Source organism: Narcine bancroftii, chromosome 3 (genome assembly GCF_036971445.1).
Source record: "Narcine bancroftii isolate sNarBan1 chromosome 3, sNarBan1.hap1, whole genome shotgun sequence".
Classification (NCBI taxonomy): Eukaryota; Metazoa; Chordata; class Chondrichthyes; order Torpediniformes; family Narcinidae; genus Narcine; species Narcine bancroftii.
In genome coordinates, this window is record NC_091471.1 from 235,972,426 (window position 1) to 235,990,619 (window position 18,194).

Consider the following 18,194-nt stretch of genomic DNA (forward strand, 5'->3'; position numbering starts at 1 on the left):
CGCTCATTCCAGCTGCTGCGCGATGATTAGCTTCGGTGGCTGCCTCCATTCGCGGGAGGCCCACGAAAATTGGCCGAGGCGGCTGCCACTCAACTCAGTAGCCGCACGATCGAAGTAGCTCACCGGATAATGGGTGGATCGCGCTAATTGGCCGAGACGACTGCCACTCAGCCCGGGAGGCGCGCTTCCGCCAGGACGAAACGGGCTTCTCTGCCGGTCGCCGGGGGTGGGGGCAGACGGCTAAGCCGCCACTTGACCTCAGGATGGGCCACTGAGGCGGCCCCGTCCGCCAATCCAAAGCTTTGCAGCGGCCGGGGCACGGGGGCGAGCTCCGGGATTGGCTGCCTCGGCTGGGACCCCTGACCCCAGTGCTTTCCTGACCTCTATCCAGACCTTTTCTGACCCGGGGGCTTGATTTGACCTACGACTTGACGACCAACATCTGATCCAGGGGTTTGCCCCCTGTGCCACGCTGGGATGCCGGCCCCTCCCCAAGCCCTGATGCATGGGGAGTTTGGGGCAGACGGCGGGGGGAGAGCGACCCGGTACGCCCTGACCCTGACCCCAGACGAGCTCCACGTCCAGCGGCTGAGTCCGAAGGCTGAGCAGGGGAGGCGGCTGGTGCTGCCGCTGCTACAGGTGCTGGGCTGCCGGGTGGAGGGGCCGGGGGCAAGGGGTGGCCAGCGGGGGAACGAGGGGGAGGGGGATGGGGCGGCCCACCTCTCTGTCTGCTGCTACCTGCCCCGGCACAAGCTGGTTGGCGGAAAGGGGCGGCAGAGAATGGTGAAGAGGTTCCTGGTGGACGGGGCGAAGAGTGGCCAGGAGAACCGGGCCCAGGCCGAGCGGTGGGCCGTGGCCATCAAGTGTCTTCTGCTCGGGGTGCGATTGCCGGAGGAGGCAGGTGAGGTCAGGGGTGGTGGTCGGGCTGGAGTGGAGGAGTGAAGAGGAGGGGTTGGGAGGGGGTCAGGGATAGGGAAGTGAGATGGGAAGGGAGGAGGGGTTGGGAAGGGAACAGAAGTTGGGGAGGAGGTTGCGCTGGGGTCTGGGCTGCTTGTGGTCTGGACAGGGAAGGACTCGGAGTACCCGGAGGTCCCCACGGCGGAGCTATGTGTTGGGCTGGGTGGGGAATGACTCAGCGGTCCCACGGCAGAGCTGCTCAGTGGGCTGGGTGGGAAGGTCTCAGTGGTCCCACGGCAGAGCTGCGCAGAGGGCTGGGTGGGGAAGGACTCTGCGGACCCATGGCAGAGCTGCACAGTGGGCTGGGTGGGAAAGAATCAGCAGTCCCACGGCAGAGCTGCCGGAGGACTCCACACCAGAAGGGCAGGGTAGCCTCATGGTGTGGGATTCGGATCTGAGGTTTTTGGGAGCAGAGTCCATGGCTGAGATATGACTAAACAAGACAAGTTCTCTGATCTGTCAGAAATAAAACTTCTCACACATGAGTCTCTTTAAAACTGATGACACGACAAGCTTTATTTACAAGTCTGCAGAGTTGGACTCAACTGGTTTCTCACCAGTTAAGCCCCGATACATACAGTGCATTGATTTTTATACCCTTATTGTTTGCCCTTCCCCTTCTTATTAATACTATTTTAATTGGTTAGTATTACAAAAGCATTCTAAGTATAACTGCATTTTTAATTATCACGTTCGTTACGTACGCTGTGAACTCTACATACACTAAATTCTGTTTCTCACCCTTCTTATCAATCCTTTGTCTCCTGCATGTCTCTCACTATGACCATGAAAAGATAGGTTTAAAAAAACATATTCAGCAGATCCTTTTGTCCTTGACTGCTAGTAAACTCCCTGTCCGTTCTGGCTTCCCTGTTTATGATTAATCATCACATTTTAACTTAAGTAATTTTAACCTAAATTCTCTATATAACAATCCACCCCTTTCTCTCTTTAAAATGTGTTGAATATATATATAGATATGAATGGGGATTTTAACCTAGGGAAGAGAAACGTTTTATGATACATTAATCTCACGCTGAAATAAAAGTCTTACAGGGTCTCCCATTCCCCCTGGTTGCATAGCTTGTTGGACCATGGAAATCACCAGGCTGCGTAGACAGGGAATAATACAGGGCAAAATAAGTAGGAGGAATAAAATACCTCCGATGACCCACAAGAAGGTACGCCACCAGGTTCCTCCAAACCATTTGTCCATCCAATTTAATTGTGGGAAAGGATGCCAGGTTTGAACCGGTACATGGGACAATGTACGAATATTATCAGTGATTTTTCGAATGGCTTTGCCATTATCATCAATCTGTAAGCAGCAGTTAGTCAAATTAAGCTTTCCACATACACCTCCTTCCGTGGCTAGGAGATAGTCTAGGGCCAGACGGTTCTGATATATAGCAGAGCGCATTTGACCTTGCTGGGATGCAAGTAATTGCAGGGCTAGAGCTGTTTGATTTGTAACAATTTCAAGGACTGCTTGTAAGCGAATTATGCGATTTAACATATATATAGGAGTACGATAACCCCAGGATCCATCTTGAGCCCATGTAGCGGGACCATAATATTGAATTATGCGTTCTGGAGGCCAATCATCTCCCCATTGTCCCAAATGTATCGTGGTAGAGCGGGGTTGACGGTGTAATGTATCAAAAACCTTCACGCCTAATTTATGACCGTGATCGTGGGGTAGGAGGAAAAATTCTGGGCGGATTATTCCTAGGAAACAAGTTCCACTCCACTGTGAGGGAAGACGAGTATAAGCTTTATTACCACATACCCAGAATAATCCATTTGGGGAAACTCCATACCCCCTTTCCCAAACTCTTTTAAGAACGGGATTTGATTGGTATGGTCCTGTGATGGTGGAAGTGGTACAATTCCAAAACTGAATACTGCTATTAGACAGGGGTAGGCAATTAGTTTTAAAAACAGTGGATAAGAACCAAGTCTGGGGTTTAGGAAACCAAGTGAAAATACCAGGCGAAATGCGAATCCATACAGCCTTGCAGGGACTTTCTCCTACTGGGTATTTGCCGGCTTGTGAGAGACAATAAAAACCAGAGGGGACGTTAGAGAGAGACCAAGTTTCTCTTGATCTCGTTCGGTTAGTTGTCCAAATTCGGGAAATCATGGTCAATGAATTGAGGGGCTCCCCCCACCAAGGCCATTGCTCTGACATCCGTGGACCCCCGCAGACCCAACAATTGGTTACATTAAAAGTTCCTGCAATTTTAGTTGCCAGATCTACAAAAAGGTTATCTCCCCCAACTGCATTACCGAAACTTACATGATTATTTGGATGGACTCGAACTAAGTCCGGCTGTCTTAAAGGGACAGGCATTTTCGAGTGTGGAGTGTAACTTTTCATTGGAACAGTACGCTGGTGTATGCAAAACCAGAGTCCATCAGGGCATGGTGGGCTTGAGTCACCCTTCCAACCGTTAAGAGGGAAAGGAGTGGTATTAGGAATCTGTATATAATGACCCATATTATTTCCTTCTTTTTCCACACAAGGGGTATATGGATGTTGGGTGGTATTTTTTGCCCAGCATTTCTCAGGAACTGAGGTATGGGAAATGAAATTACCTTCCTTTCTTCCCCAAATGTGGTCCTGAAACAGGACCACTGTGTCTCTGCATTTCTTACATTTCACACCTGATAAAGACATAGGCAAACTAAGAAAAATCAAAGAACATAACAATAACATTGTGAATTAAGTCTTTTTTCGAAATCGTAAGGTAAGAGGTTTTTCTCCAGGAACACGTCCAATCTGAGTTCGTATCAGGGTCCTGAGGCGCCTCTACAGGTCCCTTAAATCTGGATGCGTGTGTCCACCCCTTCTCTCTTGTTCGTGCTGCAGCCTCTGTAGTTAAGAGAACTTGGTATGGACCTTCCCACTGGGGCTGGAGTTTTTCAGTCTTCCAGGTCTTGATGAGAATCCAGTCTCCTGGTTCCACTTTGTGTAAAGAAAAGTCTAAAGGCGGTGTTTGTGCTAATAGTCCTCTCTTTCGTAAATCTGCAAGAGAGCGTGACAGTGCCTGTAAATAGTTCCTAACAAATATATCCCCTTCCCCCAAGGTGGGACACCCTTCAACTGTACTCCAGAAGGGAAGCCCAAACATCATTTCATAAGGGGACAGCCCTACATCTTTTCGTGGGGCAGTACGAATTCTCAATAAAGCCAGGGGCAGACACTTTATCCAAGGCATTTTAGTTTCCACCATTAACTTTGTCAATTGCATTTTTAGTGTTCCATTCATACGTTCAACCCTCCCTGAGCTTTGTGGATGCCAAGGGGTATGTAATTTCCAAGAGACCTGTAATGCATTACAAATCAATTGCTGGATTTTTGAAGAAAAATGTGGACCCCTGTCTGAGTCTATAGAATCCATTATACCATATCTGGGGATTATCTGCTCTAGGAGGAGGCGAGCTACTGTAGAGGCTGTAGTATTTATTGTTGGGAAGGCTTCCACCCATCGGGTAAAGTGATCTATTATCACCAACAGATATTTCCATCTTTGGACTTGAGGTAACTCTGTGAAGTCGATCTGGATACGTTGAAAAGGGCGTATGGCTAATGGTTGACCTCCCATGGTCCCTGTCCTCATTACCTTCTTATTAATTTTTGTGCATAGGTAACAATTTTGCACCTCCTGTTGGGCCAAGGTGTTGATTCCCTTACACACATATTCTCGAAGCACTGTGTCACATAAGGCTTGGGTGCCCCAGTGGCTCTGATGATGCAGGTGTTTTAAAATATTGCGAGTTATTTCTTTATTTAGAACCATTCTTCCATCTGGTGTCTTCCATGTTCCATCAGGCAACTGGCTTGCACCCAGCTGATCCATGTCCTTTTCTTCCTTAGCAGTGAAAATGGGAGCTTTCTTTATGCCTTGCCTTATTGGGATTAAGGTCAGCAAACGGACTTCTTGTTGCATGGCTGCTCTTTTGGCTTCTTCATCAGCCAGTCTGTTTCCAATTGCTGTCGGGTTATCTCCCCTCTGATGGCTTGGTATGTAGACCACTGCTATTTACTGGGGTAATGTCAAGGCTTCTAAAGTCAGAGTAATCATCTGTTCGTGTGCCAATTCCTTTCCTCTTGATGTAATTAGACCACGCTCCTTCCAGATCTTACCAAAGGTATGCACTACCCCGTATGCGTATTTGGAATCTGTGTAAATCGTTCCAATTTTCTTTGCCAGTATTCTGAGGGCTCTCTGCAAGGCATATAGTTCACAGGATTGTGCTGACCAGCTTCCGGGTAGTCTCGTGGATTCTACTACTTTCCAAGTATTTCCTTCTATTATAGCATACCCATTTTTTCTCATTCCGTCAACACATCTGGCGGAGCCGTCAATGTAGAATTCATATCCTTCTCCCAGCGGAGTATCGCAAAGGTCTTCTCGGGTCTTGGTCTGAAGATCTGTCAACTCGACACAGTCGTGCTCCACCTCTCTCTCTGTTTCACTGCCGTATAAAAACTGAGCTGGGTTGCAGCTATTAATCTTTGCAAACTGTAAATCTTCTCCAACCATTAAAATGGTTTCATACTTTAATATGCGAGAATCAGTCAGCCATCGATGGGCAGTTTGTGTTAATAAAACACTCACAGAATGGGAGGTGTACACAGTCATCTTTCCTCCAAAAGTAAGTTTACGTGCTTCCTCTACCAACAGAGCAGCAGCCGCTACTCCCTGGATACACGTCGGCCATCCGCGAGACACTGGGTCCATCATTTTGGAAAGGAAAGCCACTGGGTGTCGCTGACCGCCTTTTTCCTGTGTTAAAACTCCCACAGCTGTTCCTTGGTTATGAGTGACAAATAGCTGGAAGGGCTGTTTTAAAGAGGGCAGAGTGAGTACTGGGGCTCGTGTCAGGCGATGCTTCAAGTCCTCAAACCATCCCTCCTCCTCCTGGGTCCATTTCAATGGATATTCATTTTCATTTGTCAGTTTTTCATACATAAACTTCACCAAAGCTGAGTAGTCCTCTATCCATAACCTACAGTAACCTAAGAGTCCCAGGAATTGTCTTATTTCTTTCTTATTACGGGGTAACGGCATTCTAGTGATTCCCGCAATCCGTTCAGGGGTAATCCGTTTCTGTCCTTTACTTATCTGGTGTCCCAGATATATCACAGTTCTCTCAACAAACTGTAACTTGTTCCTGGACACCCATAGACCCTTTTTCCCCAGATAATTCAAGAGTCTAATGGTATCTCCCCTCATTTCTTGTTCCTTGGGTCCTGATAATAGTAAATCGTCCACATACTGCATTAGTTGGGAATCATCAGATTGTGGATAGTCCACCAGGATTTGTTCTAGCATTTGTCCAAACAGGTTTGGAGATTCAGTGAACCCTTGGGGCAATACAGTCCACCGAAACTGTCTCCGTCTACCTGTCCATGGATTTTCCCATTCAAACGCAAACATATCTCTACTTTCCTCTTCTAATGGACACGTCCAGAAGGCATCCTTCAAGTCGATAACACTAAACCACTCATGGTCTGGGGGAATCCGACTCATAATAGTATAGGGATTAGGCACCACTGGGTGGCGGGTCTGAACAATAGCATTCAAACTTCTTAGATCCTGAACTAGGCGATAGGATCCATCTGACTTTTTCACTGGGAGTATAGGGGTGTTATAAGGTGACATGCATTCTTCTAATAGTCCGTCTCGTATTAAAGTCTCAATTACCGGCTGTAGCCCTTTTCTCCCTTCCAAAGAAATAGGATACTGACGTTTCCTTACCGGCTGATGACCTGGTATTAATGTGACATGTAAAGGTGGGATGTCCAGACCTCCTCAATTTCCCTCCTTATACCAGACTCTCTCGTCAATCTGCCGTTCATCCTCTTCCTTTAAAGCGCAGAGGTGGACTTGCACTTCTCCGTCCACAGGGAGAGCACCCAAACCTAGGAGAGCCTGTAAGTCCCTTCCTAGGAGGTTAAATCCAGCCGACGGTAATAACAAGAGGTCTTGTACCCCTTCTCTTTCTTCCAGTTTCACTGTTACTTGGGGAATTATTGATACCATTCTGGGAGCCCCTTCTATCCCAGAAATTGTCAAATTACTTTTTACAGGCTCAGTTCCAATTGGCACAGTTATTACACTACTTCGTTCCGCTCCTGTGTCCACCATAAACACCACCTCTTCTCCCTTGGGACCAATTTTTAGTTTTACCAGGGGTTCCCTCTTATATTTGGTCCCTAACATTTGGAACCCCTGACACCCCTAATCTTCTTCCATAAGTTCGAGGGCACGCAATTCCCTCTTGTATCGGGGGCATTCCCTCTTAAAGTGTCCTTCCTCATTGCAGTAATAACACTTAACGAACCTCCGGGGTCTTCCCTCTCTTGGATATCTTGGATTGTTTAGAGGAAGGTTTTGTTTTCTTTCCCCTCTGGATTCAGCATTCATCTGTCGGATAGTCTGTACCATAACCTTTGTCGCCCTCTTTTGATCTTCTTCTTCTCTCTGCACATATACTTTTTGTGCCTTTTTTAACAGGTCACTTAGGGGTTTTTCGCTCCAGTCCTCCTCCTTTTCTAGTTTCTTTCTAATGTCCTGCCATGATTTGGAAACAAATTCAATTCGAATAAGCTGTTCACCCATTGGTGTACTAGGGTCCACGCCAGCATACTGTTGGACATTCTTTCTCACCCTCTCCAAAAAATCAGTAGGGGACTCGTCTTTTCCCTGGTGGTTCCCAAATGCCTTGGTAAAATTGTGACCCTTTGGCACAGCCTCCCGTATCCCTTTAATTCTCCACTCTCTATATTGTCTCATACTTGCCAATCCCTCGGGTGTTCGTTTGTCCCACCTGGGTTCATTTAAGGGATATTTTTGTTCATGGGGTCTAGGGTCCCCAGGTTGTTCATATTCCCACATGAGGAGGGCAGACCGTCGAATCATCTGCCTCTCCTGGGGTGAGAATAATGTTCCCATTATTGCCTGCATCTCTTCCCACGTATATGTGTTTGGTCCCAGGAATTGGTCAAGCTGTTCAGCCAGTCCTATAGGATCTTCTAATAACTTTTTTATTTCTTTCTTAAATCCCCGCACCTCTGTACTAGTTAGGGGAACATTCATATATCCCGTTCCCCCTCCCGGTCCTCCCATAGGAACTTCTCTCAGGGGATTTAGGCTTATTGAAAACTTTGATGGTCCTGGACCAGTCTGGGATCTTGTCCAGGGTCGGTTTACCGGTGGAAGTTTAGGGTCCGACTCCCTTAATTCATCCTTTTTTTCCCGGCCCCCTTCGGGGCAATCAGATTCATCACCTTTCCCCTCCGGTAATAAGCTTTCCTCGGGCGCAGTAGGCACCGGGGGAATATAAGGAGGGGGAAGGTTGTCCAGAGGTTCCCATTTCTTTTCTCCCGCTACCCTCAATTTAAAACATTCTGTTAAGGATCCTGGCCAGGGAACCCAACAAAATGCATATGCTGACTCTTCTTGATTCACCTTTTGTCTCGAATTTACATATATGTTTAATGCTTGTCTAACCCAATCCTCATCAGATCCAAATTTCGGCCACCAGACCGAGGAACCTTTAATAGGTTGTTTTGACCAAAGGAGACAATATTGGACCATCTTTTTCTTGTTTTTGTCTCGATATCTTTTACTATCCCAATTTTCAAACATTCTCCCCAAAGGGCTGTCAAGGGGAACTCCCAGGAATTGTCCTGAATTTTCAGACGAGCCCTTAGATTTTGATCCTCCCACTTTCCCACCTAGATCTGTTTATCGTTGCTGAGGACCCTCTCGTTCTGGACCCTACTCCCTTCTTCTCAGACGCCTCGTCGGAGGTACTGTCCCTCCTTCGGTTACCGCTGAGGTTTTCCTGGGGTTGACCCCTCTCTTCTCGGCACTTCGTCGGAGGTGCTGTCCCTCCTTCGGTTACCGCCGAGGTTTCCCTGGGGTCTATCCTAGAGTCCCACGACAGGGTCCTCACACTACGACAAAAGATCTATACCGAATCTATTACATTAGGTTTTTATCCAAACAGGTGTATTCCGTTACACCTGTTACCCAATCCCCACACCACAATCGTAAGTCGTCACTTACCGGTGTCTTCCTGGGGATTGAACCGTCACCCTTCTCCTCTCCGTCTTGTCGTGTCACCTTGTCCGGATACCACTCGCTCAAGCCGCCCGAAGCGACGAACAAGGGACTAGGAGCCGCTGAACTCAGCGGGGTGCACCGCCTCCGATGTCCCTCTTCTCGCCTCCCCTCACGGCCGGAGTGTAGATCCCGGACGAGCCCCCATTTGTCAGAAATAAAACTTCTCACACATGAGTCTCTTTAAAACTGATGACACGACAAGCTTTATTTACAAGTCTGCAGAGTTGGACTCAACTGGTTTCTCACCAGTTAAGCCCCGATACATACAGTGCATTGATTTTTATACCCTTATTGTTTGCCCTTCCCCTTCTTATTAATACTATTTTAATTGGTTAGTATTACAAAAGCATTCTAAGTATAACTGCATTTTTAATTATCACGTTCGTTACATACGCTGTGAACTCTACATACACTAAATTCTGTTTCTCACCCTTCTTATCAATCCTTTGTCTCCTGCATGTCTCTCACTATGACCATGAAAAGATAGGTTTAAAAAAACATATTCAGCAGATCCTTTTGTCCTTGACTGCTAGTAAACTCCCTGTCCGTTCTGGCTTCCCTGTTTATGATTAATCATCACATTTTAACTTAAGTCATTTTAACCTAAATTCTCTATATAACATGATCCACTCCTGTCTCCCAACGGCCAGCAGAGATCACGGTCAGCCTGCTGCCACCGTCCCGGCGCCTGCTACTCCTGGTGAACCCCTGCAGTGGGCGTTCGCAAGCCATGGCGCTCTGCCGAGAACATGTCCTACCTGCCATGTCTGAGGCCAACATCAGCTACAACCTTGTCTGCACAGGTACAGTCCACAGGGTACGGGGCAGGAGCCAACCTTCCCATGTACAGGAGAGAACAGGGAGACCTGGGGTATGGGGACCGACACGGTGAATGGTGGAGAGTGTTGCAGAAGAGAGAGACCTTGGGATATGGGGACCGACACAGTGAACGATGGGGAGTGTTGTAGAAGAGAGAGACCTCGGGGTATGGGGACCGACACGGTGAACAGTGGGGAGTGATGTGGAACAGATCACTCTGGGCGGACCATGCTCGATGCTTGCGCTCACTCACCAGCATCTTTTCTCCCACCCTCCCGTAGAACGGCAGAACCACGCCAGGGACTTGGTCCAAGAGATTGAGCTGAGTGAGTGGGATGGCATTGTGATTGTGTCTGGTGATGGCCTCATGCATGAGGTGAGTCTGGTTCCATCCCGTCACACATTCCTGGGGTGGGACACAGAGTGAAGCTCCCTCTCCTTTGTCCTGTCACACACTCCTGGGATGAGACACAGTGTGAAGCCCCCTCTCCCCCATCCCATCTGACACTCCTGGGATGGGACACAGAGTGAAGCTCTCTCTCCCCCGTCCCGTCACACATGCTCTGGGTGGGACACAAAGTGAAGATCCCTCTTCCCCGTCCTGACCCCTCACTTTCCCTCCCTCTTCAGGTGATTAATGGTTTGATGTCCCGTCCAGACTGGGAGTCGGCCATCAAGATGCCCCTCGGGATAATCCCAGCCGGCTCTGGCAATGCCTTGGCTGCAGCAATCAATTATAATGCTGGGTAGGTGAATGAAGAAGGGGGGGGTGGGTGTGTGGTCTGGCCTGGCACACTCCCCCACCTCCTCTCTCCATCCCGTCCCCTCTCTACACCCTCTTCTCTCTGGTCTCTCGAGTGTGTGAATCCAGTGAGACTGTTTAGAGGGAGAGGGAATGGAGGGGAGGAGAAGGAGGGAGAGGGGAAAGGCAGAGGGAGGGGGAAGGGAGAGGGAGGGGAGAGTGGGGAAGGGAGGGGGAAGGGTGGAGAAAGAGGGGATGGAGAAGGGTGGAGGAAGAGAGGGGAGGGGAAGGGAGGGGAGGAGGATGTGAGAGGAGGAAGGAAGGGGAATGGGAGAGTGAGGGGAGGATGGGAATAGGGAAGGGAGTGGGAGGGGGAAGGGAGGGAGAGGAATGGGAGGGAGAAGGGAGGGGGGGGCAGTGATGGAAACATCCTAGACGCACTCTTACATGATCTCTCCACCTCCCTCCTACCTCCCCACAGACTGCCCCCGGCCGTGGGGTCCGACCTGCTGTTGAACTGCCTACTGCTGCTGTGCCGGGGGACCCCATCTCCCCTCGACCTGGTGTCGGTGACCACGGCCTCTGGCCGCCGCCTCTTCTCCTTCCTGAGCGTGGCGCTGGGCTTTGTGGCCGATGTGGATATCGAGAGCGAGCGCTACCGCGCCCTGGGCCCCACCCGCTTCACCCTGGGCACCCTACTGCGGCTCGCCAGCCTGCGTCGCTACCCCGCCCGCCTCTCCTACCTGCCCGCCCCCTCCCCCCACCTCCGCCCCCACCGCTCCCTCTGCCGCAGCGCTACTGCCTCCACCCCTGGGCCTCTGCACCAGCCCCTTGGCCGCACCCTGTCCGACATAGGCCCCTGGGGCGTCCCGTCCACTCCTCCCCACTCCCCCTCCCGCCTCGAGGGCTATTCGTTTGAGGGTATGTCCTTCCAGGAGGAAGAAGAGGAGGAAGGGGATGGGGGGAGGGGTGTCGGGGCAGAGGGAAAGGGTCTGGGGGGGCTCGGAGAGGGGGGACAGGGGTCCAGAGCAGGACCAGAAGGGGGAGGAGTAACCAGGGAGAACCCAGGCGTGTCCGCAGAGGGGCCAGAAGCCAAAGAGGAGCCAAGGGAATCCAGGGGGCACTGGAGGCGGGTCAGAGATGGCCCGGGGGTGTTCAAAGAAGGGCCTGAGGTGAGAGAGGGGTCCGGAGAGAGCCCAGAGTTGTCCCCAGGGAGTGGAGAGGGACCAGGAGAGGAGGACAGGGTCCTGGGGAGGTGTGACGGAGACAACCCCGGAGTTGAGGGCTTGGGGAGACCAAATGGGAGTGTCCCCGCAAAACAGCCCCTGGCCCTGCCCCCCGACCACCTGCTGCCTCCCCTGCACCAGCCGTTGCCCCCGGGCTGGGAGACAGTGCAGGAGGACTTTGTCCTGGTGTTGGCCATGTACCAGAGCCATCTGGGGGCGGATCTGCTGGCGGCCCCCTTCGCCCGCCTGTCTGAGCGGGCACTGCACCTCTGCTACGTCACGGCCGGCATCTCCCGCACTGCGCTGCTACGCATCTTCCTGGCCATGGAGACTGGCGCTCACTTCTCCCTGGCCTGCCCCCACCTGGTCTGCGTGCCGGCCTCCGCCTTCCGGCTTGAACCCCTTGGGCCCCGGCGCGGCCTCATCACCGTGGATGGCGAGCAGGTGGAGTTCGGGCCCCTGCAGGCTCAGCTGCACCGGGGACTGGGGAGGGTGATTGCAGGGGTCCCGTGGACGGGGGTCGAGAGCAACCCCTGAGACGGACAATGAGGCTCTGGGGTCCTGGGGAAGGTCCCGCCACACTCATCCCCGAGGTTGCTGTGGGGAAGGAGTGAAGGACCCCCCCCCACCCGATGAGGGCATCTGATGGTACTTTAATTCGTAGCCTTGCACAATATGGGGAGTGACCACGGCCACTCCCATCTCTACTAACTCCCGCAGTACTGGGCTCCGGGCACAGTCCTGTCCCAGCGGCGCGGCCAACATGACTAACGCTACTCGTCCCGTCTCCGGCTGGGTCCCCACCCCGGGGTGCAGCCTCTCCCAGGTCCCCACCCTGGGGTGCTGCCTCTCTGGGACCTCATACTCAGGGTGGTGCATCTCCTGGGACCCCCCACCCGGAGGTGCGGAAAGCCTCCCACCCCCACAAAACCTTGACTGTATGATGGACTTGTTTGTTTGCACCCCTAATTGTGGTGGGGGAGGGCTAGTGGGAAAGGACAAGGAGGATGTGGGGGAGGGGGGGGGATTTTCTCAAAATGGAATTTGCACTTAATTCATGTCAACGACACGGGTTTCTCTGGTCTCCCCCCACCCCGTTCCCCAAACTCTCACCCTCACTCTCCCCTCCACATTCTCCAAACCCTCCCTCACCTATACCCCTGACCTCTGTTTACCATTATCCCCACCCCATTCCTCCTCCCCTTTCCCCCTCCCACCTTCCCTTCCCCATTCTCCCTACCCACTCCCAACCCACACTCCCCCCTCCTGTTCCGCTTCCCTAACATTACCTCATCCCCTCTCGTTTACCCTCCCCTTGTTCCCAGTTCCCTCTCTTGTTCCTCCTCCCCTTTCCCATTTTCTCATTCCCCTCTCTTGCTTCCCCCATTCCCTGTACTCTTCCCCTCTCCTCCCATTTCCCATTCTTCTTTCCTGTTCCCGCTCCCATCTCATTCCCCTCCCCTCCCATAACTCCCTTCCCCTTTCCCATTTCCCTCCCCTCCCATTACCCCTTCCCTTTCTCATTCACCCTCTCCTCCATTACCCCCTCCCCTTTCTCATTTCCCTCCCCTTCTCATTCCCCCCTCCCCTTCTCATTCCCCCCTCCCATTACCCCCTCTTTCTTATTCACCTTCCCCTCTCATTATCCTCTCCCCTTTCTCATTCCCCTCCCTTCCCATTACCACCTCCCCTGTTCCACCTACAATGTATTGCCCCCACCCCATTCATCAATTCCCCTTTCATCCCCCCAGCCCCCAACCATTCCCCACCCCGTTCTACCTTCCCTGGGGCTCGGTGGGAGGGAGGAGCATGTGAGTGAGTGGGTGGGAATGATGGTCACCTGTGACGTTTGACCGCGGTGTGGATACTGACCGAGCAATAATTAAACTGGATCAATTTTCTCCGGCCTTGTTCTTCGTCAGACACTGACTTCCCTTCCCACCCCCCTCACTCCATTGACACTCCTCACCCCTCCCTCTGAGTTTCTGCCACAGCCTGCTCCCCGACATCCCTCCCCAGGTACCTCTCATTGCCCCTCCATCCAATCTTTCCAAAGATTAGAGACCAGGAATTGTGCACGGTTCTCCCAGTGGGTGATGGAGACGAGAACTGTGCACGGTTCTCCCGGTGTGGGTGATGGCGACGAGAACTGTGCACGGTTCTCCCAGTGTGAGATTCGAAGACGGGAACAATGCATAGTTCTCCCAGTGTGGTATACGGAGACAGGAACTGTGTATGGTGCTCCTGGTGAGGAGAACTGCATGGTGCTCCTGGTGTGGGATACAGAGACGGGAACTGTGCACTGTGCTCCCGGTGAGGGATATGGAGAGGTGAACTGTGCACAGTGTTCCCAGTGTGGGGTTCAGAGACGGGAACTGTGCACTATGCTCCCAGTGAGGGATACAGAGACGGAAACTATGCATGGTGCTCCCAGTGTGGGATAAGGAGACTGGAACTGTGTATGGTGCTCCCGGTGTGTGATTTAGAGATGGGAACTGTGGACGGTGCTCCAGGTGTGGGATACCCAAGTGAGAACTGTGCTCCTGGTGTTGGGTACGGAGATTGGGAACTGTGCACAGTGCACCTGGTGGGGTATATGGAGTTCTGGAACTGTACATAGTGCTCCCAGTGTGGGATACAGAGATGGTAACTGCACAATGCTCCTGGTGTGGTATACGAAGACGGGAACAGTGCACTCGGTGTGGAATAAAGAAATGGAAAATGTGCACGGTGCTTCTGATGTGGGGTACGGAGATGTGATCTGTGCACGATGCTCCCGGTGTGGGATGCTGAGAGGGGAACAGTGCACAGTGTGGGATACGGAGAGGTGAACAGTGCACGATGCACCCGGTGGGAGACATGGAGTCTTGGTGCTCCTGGTGTGGGATATAAAGACGGTAACTGCACAGTGCTCCTGGTATGGGATACGGAGATGGAAACTGTGCAGGGTGTTCTCGGTGTGGGATACAGTGAAGTGAACTGTGCACGGTGCTCCCAGTGTGGAAAAAGGAGAGGGGAAGAGTGCACGGTCCTCCCAGTGTGGGATATGTAGACCGTGAACTGCATGCTGCTCCAGTTTTGGGGTAAGGAGATGGGAACTGTACATGGTCCTCCCGGTGTGGGATAAGGAGACCAGGAATTGTGCATGGTGATCCCGGTGTGGGGTTCAGAGACGGGAACTGTGCGCTGTGCTCCCAGTGAGGGATACAGAGACGGAAACTATGCATGGTGCTCCCGGTGTTGGATAAGGAGACTGGAAATGTGGACGGTGCTCCCGTTGTGGGATTCGAAGATAGGAACTATGCATGGTGCTCCCAGTGTGGAATAAGGAGACAGAAACTCTGTACAGTGCTCCCGGTGTGGAGTACGGAGGTGGGAACTGTGCACGGTGTTCTCTGTTTGGCACATGGAGATGGAAACTGAGCTCAGTGCTCCTGGTGTGGGATAAGGAAGCGAAAACTCTGAACGCTTCTTCCAGTGTGAAATATGGAGAGAGGAACTGTGCATGCTGCTCCTGGTGAGGTGTAAGGAGATGGAAACTGTGCACGGTCCTTCTGGTGTGGGATATGGACACGGAACTGTGCACAGTGCTCCTGGTGTGGGGTTCGGAAACAGGAACTGTGTGCGGAGCTCCCGGTGAGGTATATGGAGACTGGAACTGCCGATGGAGCTCCTGGTGTGTGAAACAGAGATGGGAACTGAGCTAGGTGCTCACGGTGTATAAGGAAAGGAAATGGAAACAGTGCATGGTGTTTCCAGTGTGGGATACGGTGATGTGAACTGCATGCTGCTGGACGGAGTCATGTGATGGAGTAATGGCTGGTCGGGGAACTCCAGCCCTCTCCGGAAAAGTTTTAAAAAAATGCAAAAAACACAAAGGCACAAACACAAAAATTAAAAAAAGTGGAAGTAAAGGTGGGAAGAAAATGGTGGAAAGAAAGAAAAGTCGAAAGCAACGGGAAGAAGAGAAGAAGAAAAGACATCGGAAGAAGAAGGTGAAGGCCTTACCTGTCCGAGGAGGCCCGCTGTGGAGAGAGAAGCCCGCTCCCTCAGGTCAGTCGAAGTCCCGAGCTCGGGACTACAAAAATGGCTCGCGGAGCCAAGCAAAAGTGCGCAACCGCGCATGCGCAAGACAAAAAAAAACACTGACGGGAGGGGGGTCCAGCTGAGGAGTCGATCTCCACAGCTGAGAATGACAGCTACAACACAACAACAAGAAGAGAACATAGAAAACAATGAGAACAAGAAAGAAGAGAGTAAAAAGAAATCAAGGAAACAACAGATGACCAACCCAGAGGAAGAAGAACACAGAGAAATGGAAGAAGAAGGGAGGGGCAAGACAATGGATATATTTATTTTAAAGAATATATGGAATCAGTAAAAGATTGGCAATCACAAGAATTTAGTGAAATAAAAAGAAGAGTTAAAAGTACAGAAGAAAAAATGAATAGATTAGGGATGGTCATGTCAGATATAGGAAAAAGAGTGGACAAGGTGGAAAAATGAGAAACAGCCGTAGAAATGGAAGTAGAGGACTTAAAAAAGAAATTAGAAGAATCTAATAAAAAAGTTAGAGACACAAGAGCTGTTAGCTCAGAAGATAGATATAATGGAAAATTATAATAGAAGAAATAATATAAAGATAGTGGGCCTTAAGGAAGATGAAGAAGGCAAGAATATGAGAGAATTTATAAAAGATTGGATCCCCAGGGTCCAAGGAAGACCAGAATTACAGGAAGAAATGGAAATAGAAAGAGCACATAGAACATTAGCCCCTAAACCACAGCCACAACAAAAACCAAGATCCATTTTAGAAAAAATTCCTAAGATATACAACAAGAGAAAATATATTGGAGAAAGCAATGAAGAAAATAAGAAGAAAAAAGCCACTGGAATACAAGGTCAAAAAATTTTTTTCTATCCAGACATAAGTTTTGAACTCCTGAAGAAGAGAAAGGAGTTTAATACAGCAAAAGCAATCCTATGGAAAAAAGGATATAAATTTATGCTAAAGTACCCAGCGGTACTTAAAATAGTTATTCCAGGGCAGCAAAACAGACTATTCTCGGATCCGGAGGAAGCACGAAAATTTGCAGAACTACAAAACAGACAGAGAGATGAAGACATGTAACGAGAGCAAAAATGACCACGAACTGTGTGTATGTGGGTAATATATATATATATGTATATATGTGTGTGTGTGTGTGTGCACATGAGTGTATCCATATTTAAAAGAAAATATATAGAGTATAGTTAAGAATTAATAAGGGAAAGAAAGGGAAGAGAGGAAGTAAGGAGGGAATTAAGAGAGTGACCTTTGTTGTATATGAAAATTAAAATCTTTTCTGGGGGGGCTGGGTGGGGAGGAGTTACAGTCACTGCGAAATCAGTTGACACTTGCGAGTGAATTCGTAAATCCAAATGGAGATGTGGATGCCCGACAAGGGATAAAGGGCAACTCAGGAAGGGGAGGGGATAGTGGGGTTAAAGAAATTTTAGATAGGAGAATAAGGGAAATGTTTGATGTTTTAGAAATGTTGTCTTATAAAATGTTCAAAACAAGAAAGCAGAAATGGATAAGAAGGAAAGGTGATGATGAGGAAACGGAAAGGAAAGATAAACAAAGTATGAAATGGCTATGTTGAACTATCTGACTTTAAATATTAACGGAATACATAACCAAATCAAAAGAAAAAAATGATATAGCATTCGTGCAAGAAACACACTTAACTTAAATGGAACATAAGAAATTAAAGAGAGATTAGATAGGACATGTAACAGCAGCGTCATATAATTCAAAAGCTAGAGGAGTAGCTATATTAATCAGTAAAAATGTACCAATTAAAATAGAAGAGGAAATAATAGATCCAGCAGGGAGATATGTAATGATAAAATGTCAGATATATTCGGAGTTTTGGAATTTACTCAATGTATATTCACCTAACGAAGAAGATCAAAAATTTATGCAAGTTTTTTTTGAAGATAGCAAACATGCAAGGGTGTTCCCCTCCTAATAGGAGGGGAATTTCAACCTTAATTTGGATTCAAACATGGATAAAACTGGGGAAAAAATTAACAGAAAGAACAAAGTAACCAAATTTATAATTAAGTCGATGCAAGAAATACAACTTTTGGATATATGGAGGAAACAACACCCAAAGGAAAAGGAATATTCATATTATTCGGGTAGACATAAAACATACTCAAGAATAGACCTATTCCTGTTATCAACTCGCATGCAAGACAGAGTTAGAAAAACAGAATATAAAGCTAGAATATTATCAGACCACTCACCCCTGATATTGACAA

The 18,194-nt window shown here is 49.6% G+C and overlaps 1 protein-coding gene across 2 annotated transcripts; it reads left to right on the forward strand.

Moving 5' to 3' along the window:
* Window positions 1-51: 51 nt before the first annotated feature.
* Window positions 52-13,786, forward strand: LOC138758335 (sphingosine kinase 2-like). 2 transcript variants are annotated; one of them, XM_069927100.1, is made up of 5 exons: window positions 52-901; window positions 9,752-9,901; window positions 10,199-10,293; window positions 10,548-10,663; window positions 11,141-13,786. In XM_069927100.1, the coding sequence occupies exons 1-5, from the start codon at window positions 478-480 to the stop codon at window positions 12,420-12,422; spliced, it is 2,067 nt and encodes a 688-aa protein (XP_069783201.1). In that variant the 5' UTR covers window positions 52-477; the 3' UTR covers window positions 12,423-13,786. The 2 variants fall into 2 exon arrangements, with proteins under 2 accessions (XP_069783201.1, XP_069783202.1); XM_069927101.1 differs by having other exon boundaries at window positions 692-901; window positions 9,749-9,901.
* The last annotated feature ends 4,408 nt before the right edge of the window (window positions 13,787-18,194 follow it).

Coding starts and splice junctions, on each gene's coding strand:
- LOC138758335 (XM_069927100.1), top strand. CDS start 478: ATGCCGGCCCCTCCCCAAGCCCTGATGCATGGGGAGTTTGGGGCAGAC. Junction 902..9,751: donor GCGATTGCCGGAGGAGGCAG/GTGAGGTCAGGG, acceptor AACGGCCAGCAG/AGATCACGGTCAGCCTGCTG. Junction 10,294..10,547: donor GTGATGGCCTCATGCATGAG/GTGAGTCTGGTT, acceptor CTCCCTCTTCAG/GTGATTAATGGTTTGATGTC.